Source organism: Ictalurus furcatus, chromosome 23 (assembly GCF_023375685.1).
Source record: "Ictalurus furcatus strain D&B chromosome 23, Billie_1.0, whole genome shotgun sequence".
Taxonomy (NCBI): domain Eukaryota; kingdom Metazoa; phylum Chordata; class Actinopteri; order Siluriformes; family Ictaluridae; genus Ictalurus; species Ictalurus furcatus.
The window spans coordinates 7071028-7097731 of record NC_071277.1 but is presented as its reverse complement, the minus strand read 5'-3'; the positions used below and the strand labels follow the sequence as shown (position 1 = coordinate 7097731).

Sequence of the window (26704 nt, the reverse complement as noted above, 5' to 3'; positions counted from 1 at the left end):
CTAAGCAGGATAATCTACTGCTAGGTGTGAATTACATGATTTCAATGCGATCTGCTTCACGTCGGGTGGTTCTTTGCCTTCACATCGTGCATTAAAATCATGTAAAGCACACCTAGTCATGGATTATCCCTTACATAACTGTTATATAAATCTTCCAATAATGCAGCTCGTCCACCACAGTGAGTCGGCTATCGGAGGCACAGACTCCTTTTATAGAGTGTCAGGTCCAACAGTGATGAATAATATCGGGGAAATCTAATTACAGTCTTGGGGCTAGCTTTTTTATTTGAAGTATTCTACTTTTGCAACACTAATGCTTTCAACATATTGTAGGGTTTGAAAGCTGAGCTAAAATGAGACACTAAAGGGTAAAGATGCACATTTCTTAACACTTCCACATGATCTAATGCTGATGTCTTAATAATAATAATAAACATTATTAAATTATTAAATAAACACATGGAATAGCATGGAATAACATTTCAAGGCACTTTAAATGGATATCAGGGTTGAAAGTAACAGGGTTAAGTTTTGCATTCACTTAACAAATATACAAAATGACGTCCATGTTAATGACGAGGACATTAAGGACATTCTCTTTATTTACTTAAAGTCCCCTGCCCACCCCATCCCCCCCAAAAAAAATATGTGACAATGATTTCTGGTTTAAAAATGATTTCCACAGCTCATCACAGACAGAGCGGTGTGTTTAATGAGGGCATTGATATGCAGGTCATACTTTCTTCAGATCTAATCTTTGAATTGAAAATGTGAAGGTGCTAGAAGGCCAAAATGCTTTAAGGCACAATTGTGTATAAATGAGGCAGTGATACAGGATCTTATCATAGCTGGATTTCTCACTGTGATTGTGAGTGAAGCAGTTATTAGGGTGTATGAATTTCACAAGTCCTTTCTTGGGCACGAGCCTTTCATTTTCAAGGACCCTTTGAGATTTTAATATGTTCATACCGTCACGACTATAATGGGAAATTTTTAATCATTTACGATTCATTAACTTCACCTCATTATTTTTTGGTTTCTTGGCAAATCTTTTTTTTCTTTTTTTTTAACCAATCAAACGAGTTTATTTTACATTAGCGGTCGCTGATTTAAATCTGAGAACTGATGCAGAGGGCTCTATAAAAGGCTGAATAAACAGATTATCAGCTGTTTATCACTGCAGAAAAATAGACAATAGGCAATCGTGGGAGTCTGTGAGCTTGTGTATGTGGAAAAGGGCAGACAGATCGCTCTTCTGAGTGTGTTACGCTGCCCTGTGATGCAGCATGAGCAGCAGATGGCTTCGTTTATCTCAAAGAAAGGACATGGTAGGAGACCAGGACCAGGGAGAAAATGTCTCTGTCCTCTACTCGCAGGAGTGTGATTATTCTGTTCTGTTTCTCATGTGTAAATCATATTGGTGGTTTGGCAGTTAAGGCTCAGGGTTACTGATAGGAAAGTTGGGCATTCAAGCTCCAGCACTGCAAAAGCTTCCGCTGTTGGGTCCTTGGGCAAGGCCCTTAACCCTCTCTGCTCCAGGGGTGCTGTATCATGGCTGACCCTGCACCCTGACCCCAACTTCCTGACATGCTGGGGTATACGAAGAAAAGAATTTCATTGTACATATGTATATGTGATCAATAAAGACTCATTATCATTATCATTAAATTCAGCTGTATGTTTATAGCTCAAGTGTGTGCGAGCATTTACATACAGATTTGCTGTGCTCCAGTCGCACCTGTGTGTATACATGTGTGTGTTAGTGAGCTTCTTACCCACATAGAGCTGGCTGTAGAGCTCTAGGCGTGTGTGTCCCTGTACAGGTGCAGCTCGAACCTGTCTGTATTGCTGATCCAGCTGAAGCACGGCCTCTTTGACGTTTCTCTCGGCGCTGACTCGATGCCACTGGTCGTCGTTTAGCGGTGTTGGTGACTGAACGTTCAGCTCTACCGGCCCGTTCCCCACATCGAAGGAGAACGTAACGAGGTTGGGCGCTGGAGAGAAACAAGACACACAGTCACTGAGTCAGCCTGGTTGATTTATCATTCTCATCATGTCTCAGTATTGAAGGAACATGCTTAAAATCCCAGGAGAAATGAGGTGTATGCATGCCGTTTGTCATTTCCTGCCCTGAAGGCTCAGTCCTGGCACAGTGGCCTCTTTCAAAGCTTCCTGATTTTCACCCTTGTATCTGATGTGTTAATATCCCGTCTCCCTCAGCTCTCACACACATATAAAATGGTACTTTGGGTTACGATAACATGCATTTCTTTAAACACCACCCATGACAAAAAAGAAGTGACAGAGAAGTGTACAAAACGACAGGAAACAATTGGACTGGTTCGCAAATGGAGAACGCAAACACAGTCCACCATTATAAGTAACCTGGAGTGAACATATGAACGTAAATAGATTTGTTTTTTTCAAAATGTCTGCTGCATCAGACGTACCAAACGCACCAGTTGCTGTAACACTGAGCAAAGCAGGTGGGTGATATGACAGCAGCTCAGATCAAACCCAGTGTCAGACTCACACACACACACACACACACACACACACACTCATGCTGTGGAGTTTTTCCACTGCTGTAACACTTTTTCCGGCAGAAGCATGGCTTTATTTCATGCTCTGAGTGGATTTCGCTCGCGGTTCAGGGCAGTAACTTTAGAAAAACTGAAATCAGGAGGTCGGATTAGGAGTGAGGGCTAAAATCGATGAGCTGTAATGGAGAGCAGGAGAACTCTTGAGATGACACCGTACTACACACACACACACACACACACACACACACACACGCACACAAACCTACAAACCTTCTGGTCTTTAATACACTCCTAATCTTAAGCACAAGCCTACAAATTTCCAGCTTTGAAGAAAAGATGGTGTGTGCGTGCGTGTGTGTGTGTGTGTGTGTGTGTGTGTGTGTTGAAAGTCATATCCAGAGGCAAAAACACATACATATGCACATTTAGTTAATTATAACAGATATGCTCAAAGCAGAATGTTTAACACCCACATGATTCTTTAATGTGTACATTCCCATTTATTTCTGTGGTAGATGTTTTTTTTTTTAATCCAAAGTGAATAATCAACAATAATCCGATATTAACCCGATTAAGACGATACTCTGATTAAGAAACTAGCATGTAAACAGAGATTATTGATGACCTTAATTCGATTAAAGTCATACTCGAAGTAAACACAAATTGAATTAAGACGTGTGGAGTATTCCTGTTTTAGTCGGATTATCGACGTGTATTACAGACATGTACACACCTTAATCACACTATTAATGTCATGTGAGAGTTTTCACCGCATTGTGCGACAGGACACTTACACACACGGCAGTGCTCAACCATTTTACGGCAAATAAGAGAGCACGGCTGCGTCCGAAACCGTGCACTTACCTACTGTATAGTAGGCGAAATACATGTATCTCAACTACTATATTGACGGTAAGTACACGGTTTGGGACGCAGCCCACGGCTTCAATCAGTCATCTATTTGCACGTACAGCATGATAAATAATTAACTGCACTTGAAACTTTCGTAAAATTAAAAATAAAAGCACCCCAAACTATATACGGTCCCATAACGAAGACGAACTGTATGTCGATACGTGAAATTCTGGTGGGAACGTCGGACGGCGTGGCGTGGGGACGTAATGACGTGTGCCGTTAATCGATCTATGTTCTATAACATGTAAAACAGGAACATGAAAGGAATATACTAAAAGCGACTCATGTAAACACCTTAATAACAATATTGTTTTATTCAGAATAAGGTCAATAATTAGATTACTGCTGTCCACGTAAATGTAGTCACTGATGTTCAATTTCCCAGGAATTATGGTGCGATAAATTGCGATAGCCAGTATACAGATGGATGCAATACAATATGATACAGTAGATACATACTGTGATACATACTATTAAGTCGAGGCATAGTATAGTATGGTGTCTAACGCTAATGAATAGTTACTAAGTGGAGGCTGGTTGTTCATTCTAAACTGAGTCCAGCTGAAGGGGAAAAGCTTTTCGTGCTAGTTTAATTTTTTTTTTTTAGTTGAAGTTGGGAATTCTGCTGAAACCTGTCAACTCTTGTCCCGAGCTTCCATGAGCTGTTCTCTGAGCTACACATTTTTGAGTTCATCCTATGGGATCCAAATGCATACAACTAATATGAAGCTTTCTAAAGAAAAAACCATGCTTCCCCTACTGTTCAGATCTCTATTTATATTCATTTAGGATATGTTATCTGTTCAGTTTGAATGATGGATTCGTATTGTATATGTGAGACAGAAGCAAATCTTAGACAGTGGACCCAACAGTGGCTGTCTTGAAGATGTAAACTCACGAGTAGAGCACAGTAATCACCAGTTTGAAGTAGAATTCAGGATCGCTTCCTCTTCTAGCGTGCACAATTAAACATAGATATATGATATATACAGATATATCAATATATCAATATATATATATATATATATATATATATATATATATATATATATATATATATATATACAGATATATACAGTGGCTGCAGAAAGTATTCAGACACCTTTATTCTATTGTATTATAGACTACATATAAAGTGGGGTAAATGTTCTTTTTGACATAAATCAAACAATAACCCGATCCAATAATGATCCAGTTGTGTCCCAATAAATAAAATAAATACATTTCCAAAAACTGTTGTTGCGTCTCAATCAGCTCCCTAGGTATATCATGTACATGAGTTCAGGCACTGGTAAGGATCCTGGCTCACTACATATTGGGACACTGATGACTCAATTTCTTCTAATTTCCTCATGAGTCACTGTAAAAAACCCAAACATATAAACCCAAACCACAAATAAAAAAATTGTTCTATATGTCACATAAATTCGTTAGCTTAATCTCACATATTTCCGCCATGGCACACGGTGCAAGCAGAATCATAGGCTTGCTTGTGGATTAAAAAAATAAAAAACATTAAACACTTAAAAGTTGTTAGACTGAAACAAACCATATATAGAATGTCAAATAAAGTCAAAAATAAAATTGCTAACGTAAGTAATCATTTGACAGCCAGAATAACAATAACAAGCTACTCGCATTCGTAGACGAAGTCGAGCTGAGAAGCTTCGGAAAATATGACCTCGTTTCCAGTAAGGGAACGTAGCGAGCGTCAATGCACCCTGGTTTTTGTGGTGCATTGTGGGGAGAGCATTCCAGTTCACTGGAAGGATTTTGCGATTGAAGCAGCCCTTAAAATGGCCGCCTCTCTGATCAGTGTCCTGACTACTGAACTAGCGAGCTGGTTGAGACGCACCATGTCGTTATGGGTTATTACGTGTAAATCGATGGGCAAAAAAAAAAAAAAGTCAATTGAATCCAATTTACATCTCTAACAATTTCTGAAAAATGTAAAGAAAAAAACTGAATAAAAGGTATAAGGAATACGTTTCCCGAACCTAGTATAAGCACTGTATGAGGATGTGGTGTTGATATTCATCATTAAAATCCACTGATGTGTGTATATAGTATAATAACTCCTCAATCTGGAACTGATGTCTGGTTCTCCTACTGTATACTCTCTCTGTGATCAGTTTTACATACTGGTTTTAACTGTCTTGACTTTTTTTTCTTCTCAGAACTCTAATGACAGTCTAATGCAGCAGGATGTGAAAATAATTGGCATTGGCATATATGTGTTTGGATTGTGACAAGGTCGTTCTTTCTGTCCTTTTTTCACACCTGCAGTGAAGCGAGAAGGAGTAGAGATGTACACTCGTTGAATATGGATCTAGTGGAGTTTTGTGTGTGTGTGTGTCTGTGTGTCTGTGTGTGTGTGTGTGTGTGTGTGTGTGTGTGTTCTGTGCAGAACTGGACAGTAGGAGTGAAAGCAAGGAGAGTGAAATAAAATTTCCTATGTCCTACTTAAACACTGGATCATTCTCAGTTCTTGTTAGAAATTCAAGTCAAATTGTATTTTTTCATTAAGAGCATTTTAATTTCTCAAGTAAAAAATATGGGGGGGGGGGGATGGCTGAGAAAATGAAAGGGAATTCAAACAGAAAGCTATATGAACTGTGGAAATGTGGTATTTAACCAGAAAGATCTTGAGAGGTCCTTCCCATTCCTTATTTATTTAGTGAATACTAACTTTAACTACAAAGAAGATGTTTAGGAATTCTTTTAATCCACAAGCTGTAGCCTTGATGAATTACCAACTCAGGTTTAATATATAAGAATACTGTAAATAATGTATTTATTGTTCAATGTATTTATTTCTACCTTATGGATGAACTTTCAATTGAGATTTTAAACAATGTGTTTATTTCGACCTAATTGCGCTTTATAAGAAGACACTCAAGCTCATTTATTTGTTATATGTTGTCTCATGTTCTATCTTTGGACTACTGAGTCATGTCTCTGAGTGTGTGTTGGTGGATGTACGAGGCCTTTTCTTTGGTGTAGATATTGTGAAGCCGAAGGCAATTTTCCCGTCGACGATAAAGTGATCAAACAAATCAAAAGTAACGGACAATAAAGGCATCAGTCGAGCAATTTCACAGTGTTTCGTCTTTTATATATATATATTTTTTTTTTACATCGACTACATTTTTTCGCTTTTTCGTTCACACCGAGTGTGTAGGAAAAGATATGAAATATGGCAAAAAAATCAAAAAATGGCGGTACTCCAAAACCTCCTTAAATGTCTCTATTCGAATCATGCACCACTTTAGAAAATGAGCCACCACTTTATACAACACAGGATTTCTCAAACACTGCATATTCTTTTTTACCTTTCAGGTTCGGATTATCTGTTGTGTGGTAAACAAAAAGCCAGCATGGGGTAAGAATACAAGAGAGAGAGAGAGAGAGAGAGAGAACGAGAGTGAGAGCGAGAGAGAGAGAACGAGAGAGCGAGAGAGAGTGAGAGCGAGAGAGAGTGAGAGAGAGAGAATGAGAGAGAGATAGATCGAGAGAGAGAGCAAGGGAGAGTGAGAGCGAGAGCGAGAGAGAGCGAGAGAGAGAGAACGAGACAGAGAGAGAGATAGATCGAGAGAGAGAGCAAGGGAGAGAGAGAGCGAGAGCGAGAGAGAGAGAACAAGAGCGAGCGAGAGAGCAAGAGAGAGAGAACGGGAGAGAGAGAGAGAGAGAGAACGAGAGAGCGAGAGAGAGAACGAGAGAACGAGAGAGAGTGAGAGAGAACGAGAGAGAGAGACAGCGAGAGAGAGAGAACGAGAGAAAACGAGAGAGAGAGAGAGCAAGAACGAGAGAGAGAGAGAGAAAGCGAGAGAGAACGAGAGAGAGAGAACGAGAGAGAGCGAGAGAGAGAACGAGAGAGAGAGAGAGCGAGAGAGAGAGAACGAGAGAAAACGAGAGAGAGAGAGAGAGAGAGAAAGAGAGAGAGAGAGAGAGATACTTATTGTATTGGCTTTCTACCCTTAGTTCTGCATTGATACTGGATGGCAGTGTATAAGTCATTGTTCCAAATGCTCCACTTTACCCGTTGATCTTTAATCACACCGTATGTTTTAATCTCACGTAATCAGTCAAGTCATAAACGTTTTAAAGCTTTACATGTTATGCTGTAAATACATTTTCTGTTCTGTGTCATGTGATTAATGTGTGATCTTCAACAGCTTCCGAGATGCATTTCGTAACGCAATTCTGAGCTCACTTTTTTTTTTTTAGTTTAAACATCTTCCATCGACATGTTGGTCTATGCTCATTTCAGTGACCAGTTTCATATATTACCCACAATGCTAATCGAGCCACCTGCTGATAGTGGCACCAGATGGAATTGACCTGTACCTAAACAGAACAATGCAGCAGTGCTTTAGTCCTTTAGTCTATCCAGCTCTCTCAACTGCTCATCTCTACACTCTGCTCCATCAGATCAGCTTCCCAAGCTGCAAGTTTCACGCTAATACCGCCGTCAACGGCATCATACCCGTCATGCCGTAGATCGCTAACTAGCCTAGCCGAGTGTCTGCTATAACTCAGCGCAACTGCACTGCATTCTGGATGTTTGAGTCCATCATTTGCAAAAAAAAAAAGAAGAAGCTGTATCTCACATGCGACTCACATTTCAGCTCCAGCCGGATGAAGTCCGTGTTGCCCAGGTTCTCCAGGAAAACCCCATGAGGTGCAGAGGTCTTGAAATAAAAGGAGATATCAGCACTGGTTTCAGCATGGAAAGTGGAGAAGTGCAGGTAGGAGGACGGTGTGTTGAAGGAAGCGGCGTTCCAGTAACTACCTGCAAAATGGGCACGGAAAATCACGCGGTTAAATGTCTTCTTCATAAAGAAAATACAGATGGATAAAATATGATCGATAATAAATGACGCTATTCTGTCATGGTGGTTCGGTTTTAAGGGATTAGTGCATCATATTGGTGCAGTTTGTGGGAAATGAAGAACATTTCTAGAGTTAAATGCAATGGTGTGTGAGGGGAAATAAAAATCAGGTCAAAATATCAGGACAAGGAAGGAAGGGAGGGAGGGAGGAAGGAGAAACATAAGGACTCAGTACTTAAGCACTTGTCTCATCAAGTATATCTCCCAGAAGAATCACCCATTCTCACCATTTTCTTTCACACACACACTGTTGTGCAGCCTGGCATTGTCTTACTCTCGCAGATTTGGGCAGGAAGTGAAAGCCATCAGGGAGAGACTGAGCTTATCACAGCTGCTCAGGAACACTGGCTTCAATCATACACTCTCTCTGCAAATCCTCTCACAAACACTGCTCATTAACACCCAGTGTGCACAGGAGGCTCAAGCCAATTGACGATGGTATCAGGAAACGCCAATATATTCCATCTAGCATGATGAAATTGGACTATTGCCAGTCAACATCTACTTTTCACACGACAGGCATCAAATCTCTCTCCACTCTGCCCGTGTCTGTATGAAAAAAATTCTGAATTCCTGCACAGCATCACTTTTGATATGGGAGGTTGGAATTTTTCATATGGTAACCATAGATACTGCAAAACATAGCTATTGATTGGTGAATATAGATCATGCCATTATTTTAAACCAACGCCCTGCATCTATCTCATCTTACCCACATTTAGCGCATGCTTTTCGGAAGCCGGAGAACCGGAAAATAACCCGTGCAGACACGGAGAGAACATGCACAGAAGCTCCATCAGACAAGTTCGGGATCAAACCAGGGACACTAGAGCTATAAGATGCCAATGCTACGACGTCAGTCTTGTCTTATTTCCTTGTATTATTTTTATCTAAACATATCTGTGCTTTGGGTTTCTTTCTACCAGGAGGTGACATGAATCGGATCCAGATCTATACCTTGCAGACTCTCCTGTCCTCAGCCACTGCAGTTTTCAATGTCTCTGCCAGACATCCTGTCACGGATGTCAGCTTACCACCTGAAACAAAACCCCCCCAAGGCAAGACCGAGCTGCTGTACTGTATATTCCTGGAGATGAATCCCCATGTCAAAACGTGTCATCTTGTCATCTCTGACAATGCATGCAACCTTGAGAACCTTGCGAGACAGCCAGCTATTCTTCTCTCCTCACACTGCTAATGTGAGTCAGTCATGTAGGATCTCCTTTACAATTTCAGGTGGATCTGGTCATTTCTCTCCACAAAGGTCAGTCTCTTGCCATCTCAAGATCGGAACTCTGTCCTGGCAGCTTTTCTCTTGGGTACCATTGGATCCTTGCAACTGAACCATGCATAACTTGTTCTCAAGCTGATTTACGTCCATCCTACAATGCCTCTAACAATATTTCACCAAATATTAAAATGACAAATGCTCAAAAAAATGTGATACAACCCTTACAATAAAACGATAAACTCTTCCTTCTTTCCTGTATACGTCTTTTTCTCTAATTCGTTCGCTCTCACCCAGTCAGAAAAGAAGCGATTGATCTTTCACAGAGGCAGTGTAAGTCTTATAAGAACCCAACACGAGGGATTTTAAATAACGAGACACTGACTTCTGAGAGCGGAGCCTGAGGTGGGAGGATGTACGAGCATAGACGCTTTATGAGGAATTATAAAAGAATCATAACTGCAGATGTGAGTACGATCAAGAACACAGTCTGGGGAGTCAGACGGTACTACAGTCGTAAAATGTAAATAATGCTTGTAGAGAAATAATTCCATATCACAGAATTTAAAAAAAAAAAAATGGAATTTAATACACTGGACAGAGAGAAAACTCTGTCTGGAGTCAGGAGTCCAAAGACGGAAAGTACTCTGTTTACCACACTGTTATGAATTTACCCTCTCAGCCCACTTTTATAAAACGCTCTGATCATGTGTTGTTTTGTTTTACGTTCATGCCATGTGTTTTTGTTTATGTTATCCCACGTGCTTTTTGTTTCACCCCTAGTCCTGGTTCTGCCCCTGTCATGACATTGATTGTTTACCCTAATGTGTTCACCTGTTCTGTATCTCACCTTAACTAGTTTGGTTATTTCTACTCTGTTGTTTCAGTTCCATATTGTAATCTTATTGTGCAATTATTCCAAGCCATGTTTACCTGTTTCCTGTTCATTCTGGTTTTTGACTAGACCATGCAAGACCCTGTGAATGATCTATTACTATAGAAACCGTAACTGTATTATAATGAACAGATATCAATACATAATATTTATTAGACTTACCTTTCTATAAGTATATCACAGAATATTAACCGACATCTTCAGACCAGTCTTTTTTGCTTATTGGTCATTTCAGCAGCGCACACCCACTTTTAATACCCGAGGAGTAAAAGAAAGAAATGCCAGGCAAAACAAAAGAGAGGGGTGAGGTTTCCTCTGAGAAAATATATCCCTTAATAAAGTAAATGCTGAGTTTTCACACTTGCGTCCACTTCTGCCTTCACTAACCACGTTACGCACACATTTGGCGTATGTCAATATTTTAAACATTAAAAAAACCAACACAATCTGTCTGACTATGAAGCTGCAAAGGCTAATATAATATAGGCAATAAAAATACTGCTGTGGTATTAAACAAAAATGGCATACTTGTACAGCTTTCCATTCTGATCACTCGCAGGGGTTTGATTAGTGAACGATAAAATTTTCAGAAACTGCTACACATCTGGAATATGGATGTAAACCTGTTATAATATATTACACATCAACATTAGCCTCTGTGACATCTCCCAAATTGACTAATAAGCCTTAACGTGAATACGTTAATAAAATGGTGAGTTCTGTGACTATCCATTTGCCATCACGAGGGATAATAAGTTTCCGGTTTCTGGAAATGACTCTTATATTAGCCCTGTTTACCTCTGCCCGTTTTATTGCTCTTCCATGATTTGCCCAGATGGGCTGAGATGTAAGTTTACCAGATGGCACTTGTGCAAATGGCTGTTGCAAAGAACGTCATTAAAACACCATGGAGGGATGTGATCGTTCAAAACGATCGGACTGTTTATTTTGAGTTGGCTTTTATTATGACAGCCAGTCGACCTTCAGACTTGAATGGGGGAGTAATGATCATAGCAGAATTAAGTGCACTTAGGAAACTAATCACTGTATTAGAACAAGAGCGTTAATATAAACGAAATCTTATAGCAACAACGTAACAGGATAGCGATTTTATGGAGATACTAGAGATCCTGATCCTTTCTGCTCTCCGGACCTGCCTGATCCGTTTCGGATGTCCTACCTCTGGATGGAGCTCTCATCTACTCCAATTCCAGATTGCTGGGACTACGGCTGCTTCTAAGGCCAAACAGACTTCATATAAAACCATAATGAACTTTTTCACACTATCTGTTGTTACCCAGATGAGGATGGGTTCCCTTCTGAGTCTGGTTCCTCTCAAGGTTTCTTCCTCTTAACATCTTAGGGAGTTTTTCCTTGCCACCGTCTCGCTCAATTGGGATAAATTCACACTTTTAATATCTGTATACCGTGTTTATATATTTCTGTAAAACTGCTTTGAGACAATGTGTATTATAAAAAGTGCTATACAAATAAAATTGAATTGAATTGAATTGAATAGCGTCGATCTAGCAAGGAAGGTAGCTGAACTGACTTTCCTGTTGTACTTTGAATTTTCCCAACACAGATTCGGTCTATTTAAGTACACTAAATTTCCCCTCTCAGATGAGAAGAATCACAAGGCCGTCATCTGTTTTGACACAAGCTCGTGTCTAGCTCAATTGAACTCTTATCAGCTGCTGTGATTCTGAGCTGTGGGATGAGGCTTCACGCCGTCTGTCATCACTGTAAACACAGAAGAAAGTCTGTGTTCACAAAATAACCGTTAACAGCAAGAAGTTTTTCAAGTGTTTCCACGTGGTGAAAATAGAAAGTTCTCTAAAATATTACTCAATCCATTTTTTTTTCTTCTTCTGATAAGACAATGAAGATGAAAACCACTTTCATTCTTAGCATTCCTTTCATCTTATCAGTCAATCCAAGAAACTAGACAGATATAAAATATCAAAAACATAACGAGATGTACAAGATGTACGACAATCTCCACTGCACCTCCTTTATAATCCCTACTTGCTTTTAGAGTTAATAATGCAAGACAAATGTGTTTTCTTCCTTAATTAGCGCCATAAGTAATAATGGCATCATTTTATTAAATACATTTTTTTTTGTCATCAATTATTTAAGGAAATGACAACAGCATAATGCTCGATTGAATGCTCGAATCTGATTGGTCAGAAGGCGTGCATTATTTTCACATAACAGCACGGCTCGGAAGCTGTAACATGGATGCTAGGTTAATATTAATGCGCTTCTTCTAATACGTTATTGTTTCTATAGTAACAGCTCATACAAAGGGACTTGTACTGTATGGTAGACATTCCTCATTTGTGCAAAGGGGAAAAAAAAGCTGATTTTAACCCCAATGTACTGTAACCAAATGCAGTGTGTTAATGTTGTACCAGCACCTCACGGGAGGTCATGACAAAGTATTGGGATCTTATTGGTGACCTGCCATGGGCCATGGAAAGAAAATTCTGTGCATGCATGTAACTTGCCATATAGTACAGTATGCCAAAAACATAGCAAACAATGTTAGATCTACAGTATATTCAGGAAAACAGGAAGTGTATATTTGTGATGTGGACAAGTAAATGCATAAAGCATAAAGAGTTTGCAATTACAACTACTCTCGAGAACATCTTACAAATAATAAATACTTAAATGGATGATTTAACTCACGGTCTCCGTAACAGTGCAGAGGTCCCACCGTGAGCTTGGCCTCTGATCCAGGTCGATTTGTGTCACCTACAGCTACCTCGCTCACGGGCAAGTGATCCTTATAGACCAGAAGCCCTGAATCCTCTCTCCTATAAGCAAAGAAAGTGCTGGATTAATATGAGCCAATCAAAGCACAGCATTTTCAAACAGGATTAAATACAACCATAATCACAGTGCAGCATTTGTAAATATATATATATATATATATATATATATATATATATATATATATATATATATATATATATATATATATGTGTGTGTGTGTGTGTGTGTGTGTGTGTATTATTGCCATTTGAATTTGTCTTGAAACAACATAACCCACCTATTTTTGATTGTTCACTTTATTTGTCCTTAACAAACATTAATACACACCTTATAAGAACACAAAGACATGCATCAAGCATCAAGCGTACCGTATTTTAATATCAACATTCAATAAACGCCAGTTACGTTATGAGAGAAACGGTATTATTCCTGGCTAAATGAAACACGTTCATCATGTATAATTAATATCAGATATATAACAGCATGATTGGAAGACGACCCACCAGACTAATGTCCTTATTTGTCCTCGTTTGTATTCATTACACTTGACTTGCTCTTATGTTTTATTCTAACTAATGAAACCAATTTTAAATCCTTGGAGTCGTCTCATTTTCGTCCTAATATATCACCCCAAGGCTCCATTTTCACCCGGGGGAAAAAACAAACTAAAAAAAGAATTGAATCTTTTGGCATAATATTAAATAAAACACAGCTTTTCCTGTGTGTGCTTGTGTTATAAATTCACACATATCACTTCTTCTATCATATATTATTTCTCTAGTGATTACTATATTTGATTAAATAAAGAATGACTCATTAGACTTTCTATCCGTTTATAGTTACATTTACTGACTTGGAACATTCATGAAATAAGTTATTTTGTACTGTCATTAAGGTTATAAAATAAATTGTGATAAAAAGTTGTTCTTTAGGCGTTAGTAAGACAAAAAAGCAACATCTTCAAGACTTTCCTGAGCTGCAAAATCTTACCTCTGACACTGGAGACTCCTTCCAAATATGCTAAATTAAGATCTCTTCACCATACTAACAAATACACATTTGTTTTTTGTTTGTTTGTTTTTACTGTTGTGTCCAACATACAAATCCCCTGTTACTATAGAACGCATTTAAAGTGAACACTTGCTCATGTTATATAGAATTAGTTCAAAATAATTAATACATTTTGATAGCATTTTGATGCTAACACAAGCCCCTAAGCCCATACTCCTCAATCACTGTGATTTTATGAAGTAGTGATCATCCTCACCACTGTTTCTGATCTGCGTCACAGTTGCAGTAGTGTTTGGGGTCGATGCAGTTGTGCTCGATGCCACAGGAACATTTCTGGACGCCCGGTGCAGAGCCGCCCCAGTAGATGTGTTTCTCATTCCCTCTGCCAACCCACCATGTGTATGGAGTTCCGTCTGTAGAGACAAAGTAAGAAAATATAGTAAGAATGTGACTGTAGAGAAACTGTATAGACGCTGTTCATGGTAGCATTATTGCTGTTTTTCTATCATCGTAATTATACTGTATATGCGATCACATGCATGACACACAGTGACCCAATGGATCCTAGTTAGTTTCAGCACTCATCATATAACGGATACAAAAAGTCTACATGCCCCTTCTAAAATGGCAGGTTTTTGTGATTACACCAAGATATTCATGATTCCCTCCACATTGATAAAAAACGCAGTTCTGACTGAAGAAAAGCAGCCCTAAAGCATGATGCTTCCACCACCATGCTTCACCGTGGCTTTGGAGTTCTTTGGTTGATGTGGGTTTTTTTTTTTTTTTGTGCACCAAACATACCATTTGGAATTATACGTTTTGGAATTGGTCTCATTAGACCATACCACATTCTGCCACATGGTTTGGGGTGATAAAGTTGAGCTTGGATGTTTTTTATGAGCAAGAGCATCCGTCTAGCCACCCTACCCTACCCTACAGCCAGACGTGTGAAGAATACAAGAGATTGTTGTCACATACAGAAAAAAAATCAATACTGGTCAGATATTCCTGAGTCTCCTTTAATGTTTCCATTGGTCTTTTGGCAGTTTTTGTCTTGTCCTTTTGTAAATTTTGGAGGGACGTCCTATTCTTGGTGATTCAAGCACTGTGGTGCTCCATTTTCTCCAATTGTTGATGATGGCCTTCATGGTACATCTAATGTTTTGGGATTTGTTTTGTACCCCACTCCTGATGGATTCTCCCTGCACACTCTATATGGCTGAGATATATAATAAAGATCTACCTGACATGACTTGAATTTAATTATCAAATCAGATCTGAGTCACTGGAGCTGTAAGATGGGTAAAGACTGTGTACTAGCTTTAAGAAGCCTATAGATAGAGAAGATTGTACTTGCAGTGATTTTATAGCCTTGATAAGCTTCATACTCAGCACCACAGTGAAAATCAATGGCACAGAAACAGATGAAGCAGATCGACTTTCAACCTGAGGAGCTGAATCATCTTCAAGACACTCAATTAGTAGCAGTGGCATCTGTTGCTTCAAGAGAGAGCTCTAAATTAAGGATTGGTTTTGTAATAGAGATCAGTGGCAGAGAGCTCATAGATACAGGAGACTCATGCGACTATGGCCAGAAAAAAAAAATCCAACATGGCCTTCTAAAGCTTAAAGCGGTAAACGCCTTTGCATTAAAGTTTTCTTCACTGACATTATACACTGCATTAGTTAACATGAACAAACCATCTACTTCATCCTTTAACTTTAACACACCATAATTAACATTAATTTAAAAAAAAATCTATACAGATTAGAAAGTCAAGTACCCTTCACTGCATAACAAAAAGTCCATGGGGGCTAGTTGAACCTGATCCAGCTCCTCCTACCTAGGCAGAACTTGATCCAAAAGTCCAGCAATGGCATGTGGTTCAGGTCGATTATAATATGTTGTACAGTGTAGTGTGTATTAGGGTTAGAGGTTAGGATTACACTTATAGGAATTAGATCAAATCCAGCTCCATCAAATCCATCAAATACAGTCACTGTAGATGAATTTCATTAACATATAAACAATTACAGTATACACAGATAAGCCATAACATTAAAACCACCTGCTTAATATTGAGTAGGTCTCCCTTGTGCTACCAAAATAGCTCTGACCCATCGAGGCACAGACTCCCCAAGACCTCTGAAAGTGTGCTGTGGTATCTCACACCAAGATCTCAGCAGCAGATACTTTAAGTCTTGTAAGTTGCGAGGTGGGGCCTCCACGGATCGGACTTGTTCGTCCGGCACATCCTAGAGATGCTAGATCGGATTGAGATCTGGAGGAATTTGGAGGCCGACTCAACACCTTGAACTCTCAAGCCATTCCTGAACAATTTTTTTTGCAGTGTGGCAGGGTGCATTATCCATATCCAGTCCAAAATATTTGAATACATCTTACAGGACATTGAACTCACATCAACTCATATCGTGTCCATCATTTCCCAACACTCTCCCCCCACTCTCATTTTTCCACATTTTCAGCTTTCTGTCACATCAAAGGACACATGTCTCTCTATCAGTCCAGACTCCCTTATGGCCATTCCTCAGGCTTCTGACCACTTTGAAGAAGTGAAGTGAGTACAAGCAGGATTTCCCTGGAGGTCAGGGAAGTAAAAAAAAGGGAAATTACTTTCTTGGAAAAGGGGATGACAGCTTCATTTCTCCATCTGGAAGACCACAATATTGAGCAAAAGAAAATCTCTCAGAGGTTACATCTCTTATTGTTTATTTATTTAGTTCATTTAGGGAACCCGTGCCTTCCTCCTGACCATCTTTAGCTCTACAAAGACAATTCTGCTACAGGAAGCAAGAGTGAAAATGAGGAGCCAGGTTTTCCTTCAGGAAAAGAAAGAGGATAGTAGATCGAAACTCATCCCCTTGCGTCAATGAGACTTGTAGTTGTCTCAAACTAGAATGAATGATGATCACACTCTGGAAACAGTATATCAGGTAATAAATGTCCAATCACATGGTTCAAAATGTTCTGCACTGGTATAACACAATGCTATCTATTTAGTGCTCCAAAATCTGAGTGAGCATGGCCTAAACTGTCATGCGAATTCCAACTCTGACATATCCTCAACTTCAGCTACTTACAGCTACTAACTCAAGCTCATAACAGACCTCAACTAGAGACGTGTATGGGACTTTGTTTTAAAATTCTGCTCGTATACTTATTATTTTATATATGTACCTCCCTACAATGTTTTCTAATGAATTTAGTTGGTTCTATTTCCAAAAATAAAAACAAATTTGTAGCCTCATTTAAACTACCATGACCGGGCAGGTACTAAGGATGAGTGAATAAACACATATATACTCTAAATGCATAATTCACATTTACATTAATGAGTGTTTTTTCTTTATCCCAAAAGCTTTATATTATATTTGACCACTTCCTTGTGCCTACAAGACAGTAAAAACCTTCTCAAAACAAATCATCATCACGTGCAAGTGCATAAAACCGGCGTGTTTATTTATGTTATGTTTATTTGAAGTATTTTATTTAAATCCAACCATCACAGTCATAATACTGCAAATGAGAAGAACCCATAATCTTAAACGGGTCAAACACAATGAGACAAAGAAACACGAGGATTTCTAAAGACAAACTATCGAGAGACAAACTCAGAACGGTGGAGAAGAGACCAAAACAAAGAGACACAGCGATGTAAACAAAAGCACATTAAAAGAACTCAAACACTCATATGACAGCATTATCTGATGATATAGTGATACAATTATCTGTATTCATGCTCGCAGCCTCTCTTTGCTGAAGGCTAGCAAAAACAAATAACCGAATAGACTTGTACTACTTATCATCTCAATTTGCCTGCCTTGCATAAAAGGAAAAAGGAAGAAGCTGCTTTTGTTTGCTCGGCGTAAAGCTCGAACAGCTGCTGAGTATTGGGGAGAAGTGCAGTGACCGTAAACAGAACACAACAGAGCATGTGAGTAAAGTTGACCACATGGAGAGGGACTGTATTAGAGAGAGAGAGAGAGAGAGAGAGAGAGAGAGAGAGAGAGAGGGGAAAGGAAAGGAGCATGCTTTAAATAATTAAATGAGAAAATACCAAAATCACTTATATTGTCTTTCATCCACCCAAAATGCATGAGCTTCCCACACCAGAGGGTGGGCATACATTATCCAGGAAGCCGGATTTGCTCAGTTTGCTCTACTCCGCCCAGTAATCGGAGTCCCTCATTAAACTGTCAAAGCAGAGAGCCCGTGGGAAACAGAGAACAAAGACCGAGGTCTAAAGTGAAAGATTTACACTCTTCTTTAGTCCAGTGATCTCAAGTCCAAGTCAAATCAGGTAGTAGGTGCATGATGTATGTTTTTTGTCTGTTGACAGTTTGTCGCTACAGTGACTGGAGGGAGAAGGGTGGACAGCAGAGGGAAAGAAAGAAAGAAAGAAAGAGATTGTGTCACTTACAGACAAACCACTGATGTGACCCTGCAGGAGCAAAACCATCTGCTTCTCCACTTACAACCCACTCGCTGTCATGATTCAGCTCAGTGGCTCATTTTCCTGTCATCACCTTTCTCCCCTGATACCCTTACCAGTAGCTGTAACTTCAATCTGTTGCCTGGTGTACGAGCTGATACACCAGAATCTCAATCTCCTCTAGTCCTCTATCCATCCATCCATCCATCCATCAATCAATGTTCTGTACTGCTTATCTGACACAGGATTGAAGGGAACCTGAAGCCTTTCCCAGGGGACCCGGGGCACAAAGCGGGGAACACCCTGGACAGAGTGCCAACCCATTGCAGGGCACAATCGCACACACATTCAGACACATCGGACAATTTAGAGATGCCAATCATTCTACAATGCATGACGTTTGGACTCGGGGAGGAACCCAGAGGAAACCCCCGAAGCATGGGGAGAACATGCAAACTCTGCGCACACGGCAGGAACCAAACCCCCAACCCCGGAGGTGTGACTCAAATGCGCTAACCAATTTAATATACAACCCCAATTCCACAAAAGTTGGGACACAGTGTAAAATGTAAATAAATGTAAATAAAAACAGAATGCGATGATTTGCAAATCTCGTAAACCCATATGTCATTCACAGTAGAACATAGAAAACATATAAAATGTTTAAACTCATGAAATGTACTATTTTAAGATAAAATAGTAAGGTCATTTTGAATTTGATGGCCGCAACATGGACCAAAAAAGTTGGGACGGCGGCAACAAAAGGTTGTAAAACTAAGTGTTACTAAAAAGAAAGAGTTGGAAGAACATTTTGCAATTAATTAATTAGTTTTGGCAATTGGCAACAGGTCCGTTAGATGATTGGGTATAAAACGAGTATCTTAGAGAGGCAGAGTCTCTCAGAAGTAAAGCTGGGATGGAATCTGGATGGAAGCAGATGTTGCTCTAAAAGCTTTACCTTGCAGCATATATGGTGCCTTTCCAGATGTGCAAGCTGCCCATTCCATAGGAACTAATGCACCTCCATACCATCAGAGACGCAGGCTTTTGAACTGAACGCTGATAATAATCCAGATGGTCCCTCTCCTCTTTAGTCCTCTTTAGTTTAGAGGATGCATCGTCCATGGTTTCCAAAAAGAATTTCAAATTTCAATTCGTCTGACCACGGAACAGTTTTTAATGCAGTGCCGCCTGAGGGCCCGAAGATCACGGGCATGCAATATTGATTTTCACCCTCGTCCCTTGCACACAGAGATTTCTCCAGATTCTCAGAATTTTTTGATGATATTATGTACTGATGATGAGATATTCATAGTTTTCGCAAAATTATTCTGAAATTGTTCCACAAATTGTAGATGCAGTTTTTCGCAGACTGATGAACCTCTGCCCATCTTTACTTCTGAAAGACTCTGCCTCTGTAAGATACTCTTTTTTATCCCCAATCATCTTACTGTCCTGTTCCCAATTAACCTCCTGCTGTTTCTTTTTACTAACACTTACTTTTCCAGCCTTTTGTTGCACTTTGCTAGTCAGATTACAGACTCACTGATCCATTATCTCTATTCAGCTCCCCTTTTTTTTTGCTATTTCTTTCTTTCTCACTCTTTTTTTTTTATTCTGTCTTTATCATTCTCCTGTGTATTGTAGAGCCAAAGTATCTGTTATACATCATGACAAATAGGGCCAACAGGAATAACAAGTCCTTGCAGACCCAGTGGATGTCTAGGAGTGTTTGTAGTACTATTATCAGAATCTTGTCACATACTGTATACTTTCTAATAGGGATGGAAGCAAATACGCATAAATTATTCAGAATGAACAGATAGTTTGCAAGGAAATGTTCGCAGGGCATCTGGTTGAGAGTGGAAATGTGCATTGGGATCCCTCTAGGATCCGTCTGTGATCCCACAGGACTCAACACAAATGTTCTGATCTTTTCACTTCAAGCACTCAGATAAGAAGACAAAAAACAAACACATTCATTAAGAAATTGACAGCATCCTTAGTGACTAGCTCGTCAGGGTCCCAGTTTTTTTTAACTAGTTTAAATTACTAGTGGTTTAAAATGACAAATTTGTTTAAATCTTTGGAAGAAAATATCGCAGACGGGTACTAACAAAAATAACCGCACAGGTAGGATTAAAAAACAAAAAAACTCTAGTTGACAAGCAGTTATGAACCTGAGTGATGTAGCGGAGGTCAGACCTGTTTAGGCCACACCCACTTGGTGTGTATATCCAAATACAGTTACAAATATTAGTGGCATTCTCTGACTTTCTAGGAAAGTGACAGCATTTTATCTACTTTCTGTGAGACGGAGTGATGAAATGCTCCAAAATAACAAAGAACAATTCCTACCAACTCCCCCATGTTTAGACACCAGACATTAACTGACATCTGATCTCTTTAAATGCATCATATTACAAAGAAGGTGTGACCTAATATCAAATATAGACTTTTTTTTGAGTTTCGTGTTGACACCTAGCAAAGAGACTAGCAATAAAAGAATGCAGGCTACGATAAACTATAACCTGGACTGAAGGTGTTCATTTCAACACAGAATTCATTATATAACAAAATCAAATTCAATTTAATTACAGAAAATCGAGATGTAGATTGGGGGTTCAATTCCCACCGCAGCCCTGTGTGTGCGGAGTTTGCATGTTCTCCCTGTGTTGCAGGGGTTTCCTCCGGGTACTCCGGTTTCCTCCCCCAGTCCAAAAACATGCATGGTAGGTGGATTGGCATGTCCAAAGTGTCCGTAGTGTATGAATGGGTGTATGAATGTGTGTGCACGGAAGGAGTCTCCCCTGGCACACCCTGAGCAACGTTCAGTATCATAGTGCTGAGCGGCTAATCCTTCCACCACGATGGTTCCACTATGAAGTGGAACCCCGACACGAAAAGAAGAAGATTGCAGTTGCTATTTATTACAGTAACTGCCGGTGGCCAGTTGCATTTTTGTTCCTCAAAAAGACACAACGACATCCTCAATCTGGAGCAAGAAGAAAGCTTCTTTCTGTGTGATGACCAGGAGCATGCCATTGTAGGATGGGTCATAGCTGACAATGCAATAAAACTGAGAGAAATCCATGCCAGAATTTTAGAGGACAACCTGCTATATCAGAACGTGGAAAGCATCAACCTGGCTACCGTTGCTCGGACTCTGACCAAACCCAGAATTCGATTGAAGCAGTTATACACGGTTCACTTTGAAAGAAACAGTGATCGGGTCAAGGAACTCCGGCACCAATATGTCCAGGTATGGTGTCTATACACTATGTCTGATTCTTCAGTGAGTTTTTCGCCATTCTCTATTGCTACCCTACAAGTACACATACCCACATAGTCAAAAGCATTTACTGTAAACTGTGTGTTTGATTTCTTTTAGAGAATGATGGAGTTGGAGGCTAATCAGACGCTGCATGAATTCATTTACGTAGATGAGGCAGGGTTTAACCTGGCCCGTAATTGGGTAAAGGGCCACCGTTGATGTGCCAGGTCAGAGAGGAGCAAATATCACAATGTGTGCGGCAATCTCAAGTGCTGGTTTGGTCCTGCAGAAAAGCCAGATTTGTCCCTACAATACGGAGCACCTTCTTTTGTTTTTAGATGATCTCCACTGGTGCCAGAAGCAGAACAGGTAGGAGGAAGCATGAGGACATTTGTGATTGTGTGGGACAACATTCACATGCAATCACAAAGTGGTTTCCAGCTCATCCAAGAATGATTTCCATTTTTTCTTCCTCCGTACTCTCCTTTCCTGAACCCCGTTGAGGAATTTTTTTCTACCTGGAGGTGGAAAGTCTACAATCATCGGCCACACGACCAAATGTCCCAGCTGGATGCAATGGATGCTGGCTGCAGAGACATCTCAGTTGAAGACTGCCAGGGGTGGATAAAGGATGCCGAGTATTGTAGCATGCCGAGGATACAGAGTACACTATTCGGCATGCTACAATAAAAAATACTACTATCAAGAATCCAAGACAGTGGTTTGTATGGCATCTTGGAGATGCAGTCTGGCTTAACTTCTGTGTCCTCCATTTTTTTTTTATTATTATTTTTTTTTTTTTTTGCTGTTCTGCAGTTGCACTGCTTTTTTTTTCTTTTGTTGTCATTCTTCGTGCCAGTGGGCTAATGCTTGGCAGGTAAAGAGCTGTAGCTACAACTTCAAAAATACTGATTACAGGTGGCAGATAGATAAAACAAATGGGTTCTGTCTGCACTGGGGGAAAGCAGCCATGCGAGTGTGTGTCCAAACTAAATGAGAACAAGAGAGCCACAGTACATGCGCACACATTTAGTAGGTCACTGCTTGTGACCTGAGCCTATCTTGTCTGTGATAATCCTGTGCTCTGACCCTGTTTACCAAGAACTACATGAAACCATTTAACACTCATATCAGAATCTATGTGTTTCTAAATGACTGAAAACCATGTTATATTTATTAAAGAACAACATGTTGTACTGTAGTCCATTTAGTTATGTTTAATGTTGTGGAAGGCTTTATTATAATCGTTCCCTCACCAACTTCAATCTTGAAGATAGTAGGCTAGTTAGTGTGATGCTCTGGGCAATGCTCTGCTGGGAAACCTCGGGTCCTGGCATTCATGTGGATGTTACATTGACAAGTACCACCTACTCTACCTAAACATTGTTGCAGACCAAGTACACCCATTCATTTCAACGATATTCCCTAATGCCAGTGGCCTCTTTCAGCAGGATAATGCACTCTACCACACTGAAAAAATTGTTCAGGAATAGTTTCAGGAACATGACGAAGCGTTTTCAACAAAGGTGTTGACTCTGCCTTCAAATTCCCAAGATCTCAATCAGATCGAGCGTCTGTGGGATGTTCTGGACGAACAAGTCCTTAAAGGATTTAAAGGAGATATATATATATATATATATATATATATATATATATATATATATATATATATATATATATATATGATAATGTTTTAGAACAAGCAGCTTAATATAACAGCATATCAGAGCCGTGCAGTAATAGACAATTAATCAACATCTCACCATTCAGCACTGTGATACATTAAACACATCACTACAAACCTCTTTATCAAATGGCTTTTTGGTTTCTCTTTTGTTTCCAGAGTTTAACTGCCTGTATATAGAGACATATGAAGTAAAAACGGATCTAGATCAAGATCAAGATTTCTATATTGTTCAAAGTGCTGCGAATAAAATTGAATTGAACTGAATCAAATTAAAAGCTCTGCCAATATCCAGATGAACAGCTTCGGCAATTCTGCAAATGTCATTTAGCCAAATAGGAAAGATCTGCTCCAAACGAAATGAACTGTTACCAAATGATCCATTCCCCCCACACGATCCGAGCATATGTGAGACGGTAATAATCTCAGACTCTTGCTGCTTTCATATCGTGATGCATGTTTTTAAACAGTTTAGAGCAAAGTGTGTTCTCAATGGGAGTTCAGCTCTTTCGATGGTGACAGACGGAGCACTTTCGGTCCTTCAGGAGGAGACGTGAGCTTGAATAAATGTTCATTTTGCACTCTGTCTGATATTCTCAATGCACAGATGGCATTACTGTCAGAGAGATTAACGCGGACAGTTTTTCGTTTCGTCAGTGGTGCAGGGTGCGATCGCCTCTGTGACACTGGCTGGACTTTGCGATAGAAAATAGGTTTCTGAAATGTGGCACATTTACGCTAAAAGCTAAACGCTTCCCAGGGGCAGAGATGACATGAAACAGGATCCATGACCTACAGTGGCTGCTTATGCTTGCTAGTCATTACTGCGGCATGCTCTGATGTGCGACAGCTTTCATCACAGAGACATAAAATGTCTGATCTTGTCTGAACTTTTTTCCTGTAAACTTTCAAGCTAGCCCTAATGTTCAGCACTGAGGGAGCTTCTCAACATGTGATTAATGACTCTACATTGCATTTACTTAGCTCTTCATTTCCCACTAGGACTCATATGATATTTCAATCTTAATCGCCTCCCTTATCGCAAGATAACAGCGTTAAATCTGAATGTTCTGGTTTCCTGTATTTTCTCTTACTCTTACTCAATCTATAAAATCTATTAGACTCCACTGTTGCATGAACGTCTTTTCCCCAAGAAACATCTTCCTCAAACATATTTGCTTTTTTTTAATCAAGAAAACAGTATGTGAGTTGGGAATTTTTCTATTATACACTGTATAGTTTCCAAACCTATAGGTTTTCCTGAGCGTTCCAGGTTTCTTTGCGTATATCTCAACATGAGATTATTTCAATTTGCATTTAATCCTTAATTACTGTGTCCTTAATAACTCTGGTGTCATCTCTATATCATCTCAGCTGGAATTACGGGTTTTAATATTATACTAAGCTGATCGAATCATGATATCCGTTCAATGTCTGAAGAAATCCGACTTGGCACGATTTAAGACATCTTTAGACAGACTGGCAGTTTGTATCACTGCATATGTTAAACTGGACACATGATCTTTATAGAAAGCCAAGGCCTAGATTTCCATGTCAAGCCTAGATTTCCATGTCATTCTGGTGAAATATAGTGTTAGAAGTGGTTAGAAGCTATAAAATATAGAACTATAGGTTAGAAGTGTCTAAATATGGAGAAAAAAAGCTAAATCTGAAAAAAAGAAAAGAAAAGCCCAAACTTGGGACAGATTTTTCAGAATCAAGTCACATTGACATCTGACAGGTTTTCCCAGACCACCACGCAAATACTCCTAAGTAGTTTGGATTCACAGACCAGAAATGTTGCTCTGAAGATATTAAGTCATAGTGCAGTACGAGGCATTTTTCTAGTACCATAAACACATTGTATGTTGTTATATTGACTAGAACGACTAAAAACTAAAGTGCAAATGACCTTTTCCCAGAAGTAATCATACTCAAAAACACAACTGAAAGTCAACATTTAGAACATGGATGAAGGTTGGATGAGAGAAGCAAAAAAAAAAAAAAAAAAGTTTATTGCTCAAAAAGCAGCACGAGATCCAAATAGTAAGACGTCCCAAAGTGATCTGAATCGTGTACACAGACACGAAGCCCTATTTATACAGTTGCATTAAGCAAAATTCATTGTTTCCTTCTGCTGTATTTTATCTTCTATGTGTGTGAAATCGTAATTATAGAATCCAAGCAGTGACGATGTTGATCCTGAAACAACAGAGTTATGAGAACATTTCAGAGACACCACAGACCAACATTCACGGAGAGATGAAAGTATGTCTGGTGCCAACCATGGAAGAATTTCAGGCTGCAACACTACTCATACGACGTGTAATAAACATGGTGTGATGAAAGGCTCCAGCAATGGAAGGAATTTAGATTGCAAGAGAAGTGCAACAGAAGGGCAACCACTAGAAACTGGTTATAAAATAGAAAGATCACAAAGGATATGTCTTCTCTGCTTCAGAGCTCCAAGTTGAAAGTAAGGACAGATAATTATCTGGTTTCAGTCAACGTAAAACAAAATCATCATGACGCACATGGGTGGTTACATCATCCAGGAAGTTGTGCAATGTGGGGCTATTCAGCACTGCTTTAATCAACTAACATTAAAATATAACATTAACTCAATGAACAGATCGGATCGATAAAGGAAAACAGGCAATCCAAATGACAGGCAGCAGAAAGAAATCAAATCTCAACGATATGAGTGTTGCACAACTGAGTTTCTACCAACAAACAAGTGCTAGTACTCATCACAGTACACATAAGTTTAAGAGGTCCCTCTATTGCAAAATAGAGTTACTCTAACAAGACCAACAGAGGGAAGAAGATGACCCTGTTTGACAATTATTCTTAGTTCAAAGCTCCCAGAACACACACATTGAGCTGAGCATGTTGATAATGAAGCAGCTTTTTTTGGTGTTAATGAGCATGCTTGTGTCCAGTCCACGAGGCAAGCTACAGTCACCCATACACTTAACCCTACATGCACTGTTGTATAGATGTTGTCTCATGAGTCATAAG

The 26704-nt window shown here is 39.5% G+C and overlaps 1 protein-coding gene across 1 annotated transcript in view; it reads right to left on the bottom strand.

Annotated features, from left to right (window-relative positions):
* The window catches only part of LOC128599396 (contactin-associated protein-like 2), an 84633-nt gene that overhangs the window by 5781 nt on the left and 52148 nt on the right, over positions 1-26704 (bottom strand). The window contains exons 13-16 of the mRNA XM_053610933.1: positions 14525-14681; positions 13171-13298; positions 8080-8250; positions 1776-1994 (exon numbers count right to left, since the gene is read on the bottom strand). Coding sequence (XP_053466908.1) covers positions 1776-1994; positions 8080-8250; positions 13171-13298; positions 14525-14681 — 675 coding nt within the window. The remainder of the gene's footprint in view (positions 1-1775; positions 1995-8079; positions 8251-13170; positions 13299-14524; positions 14682-26704) is intronic.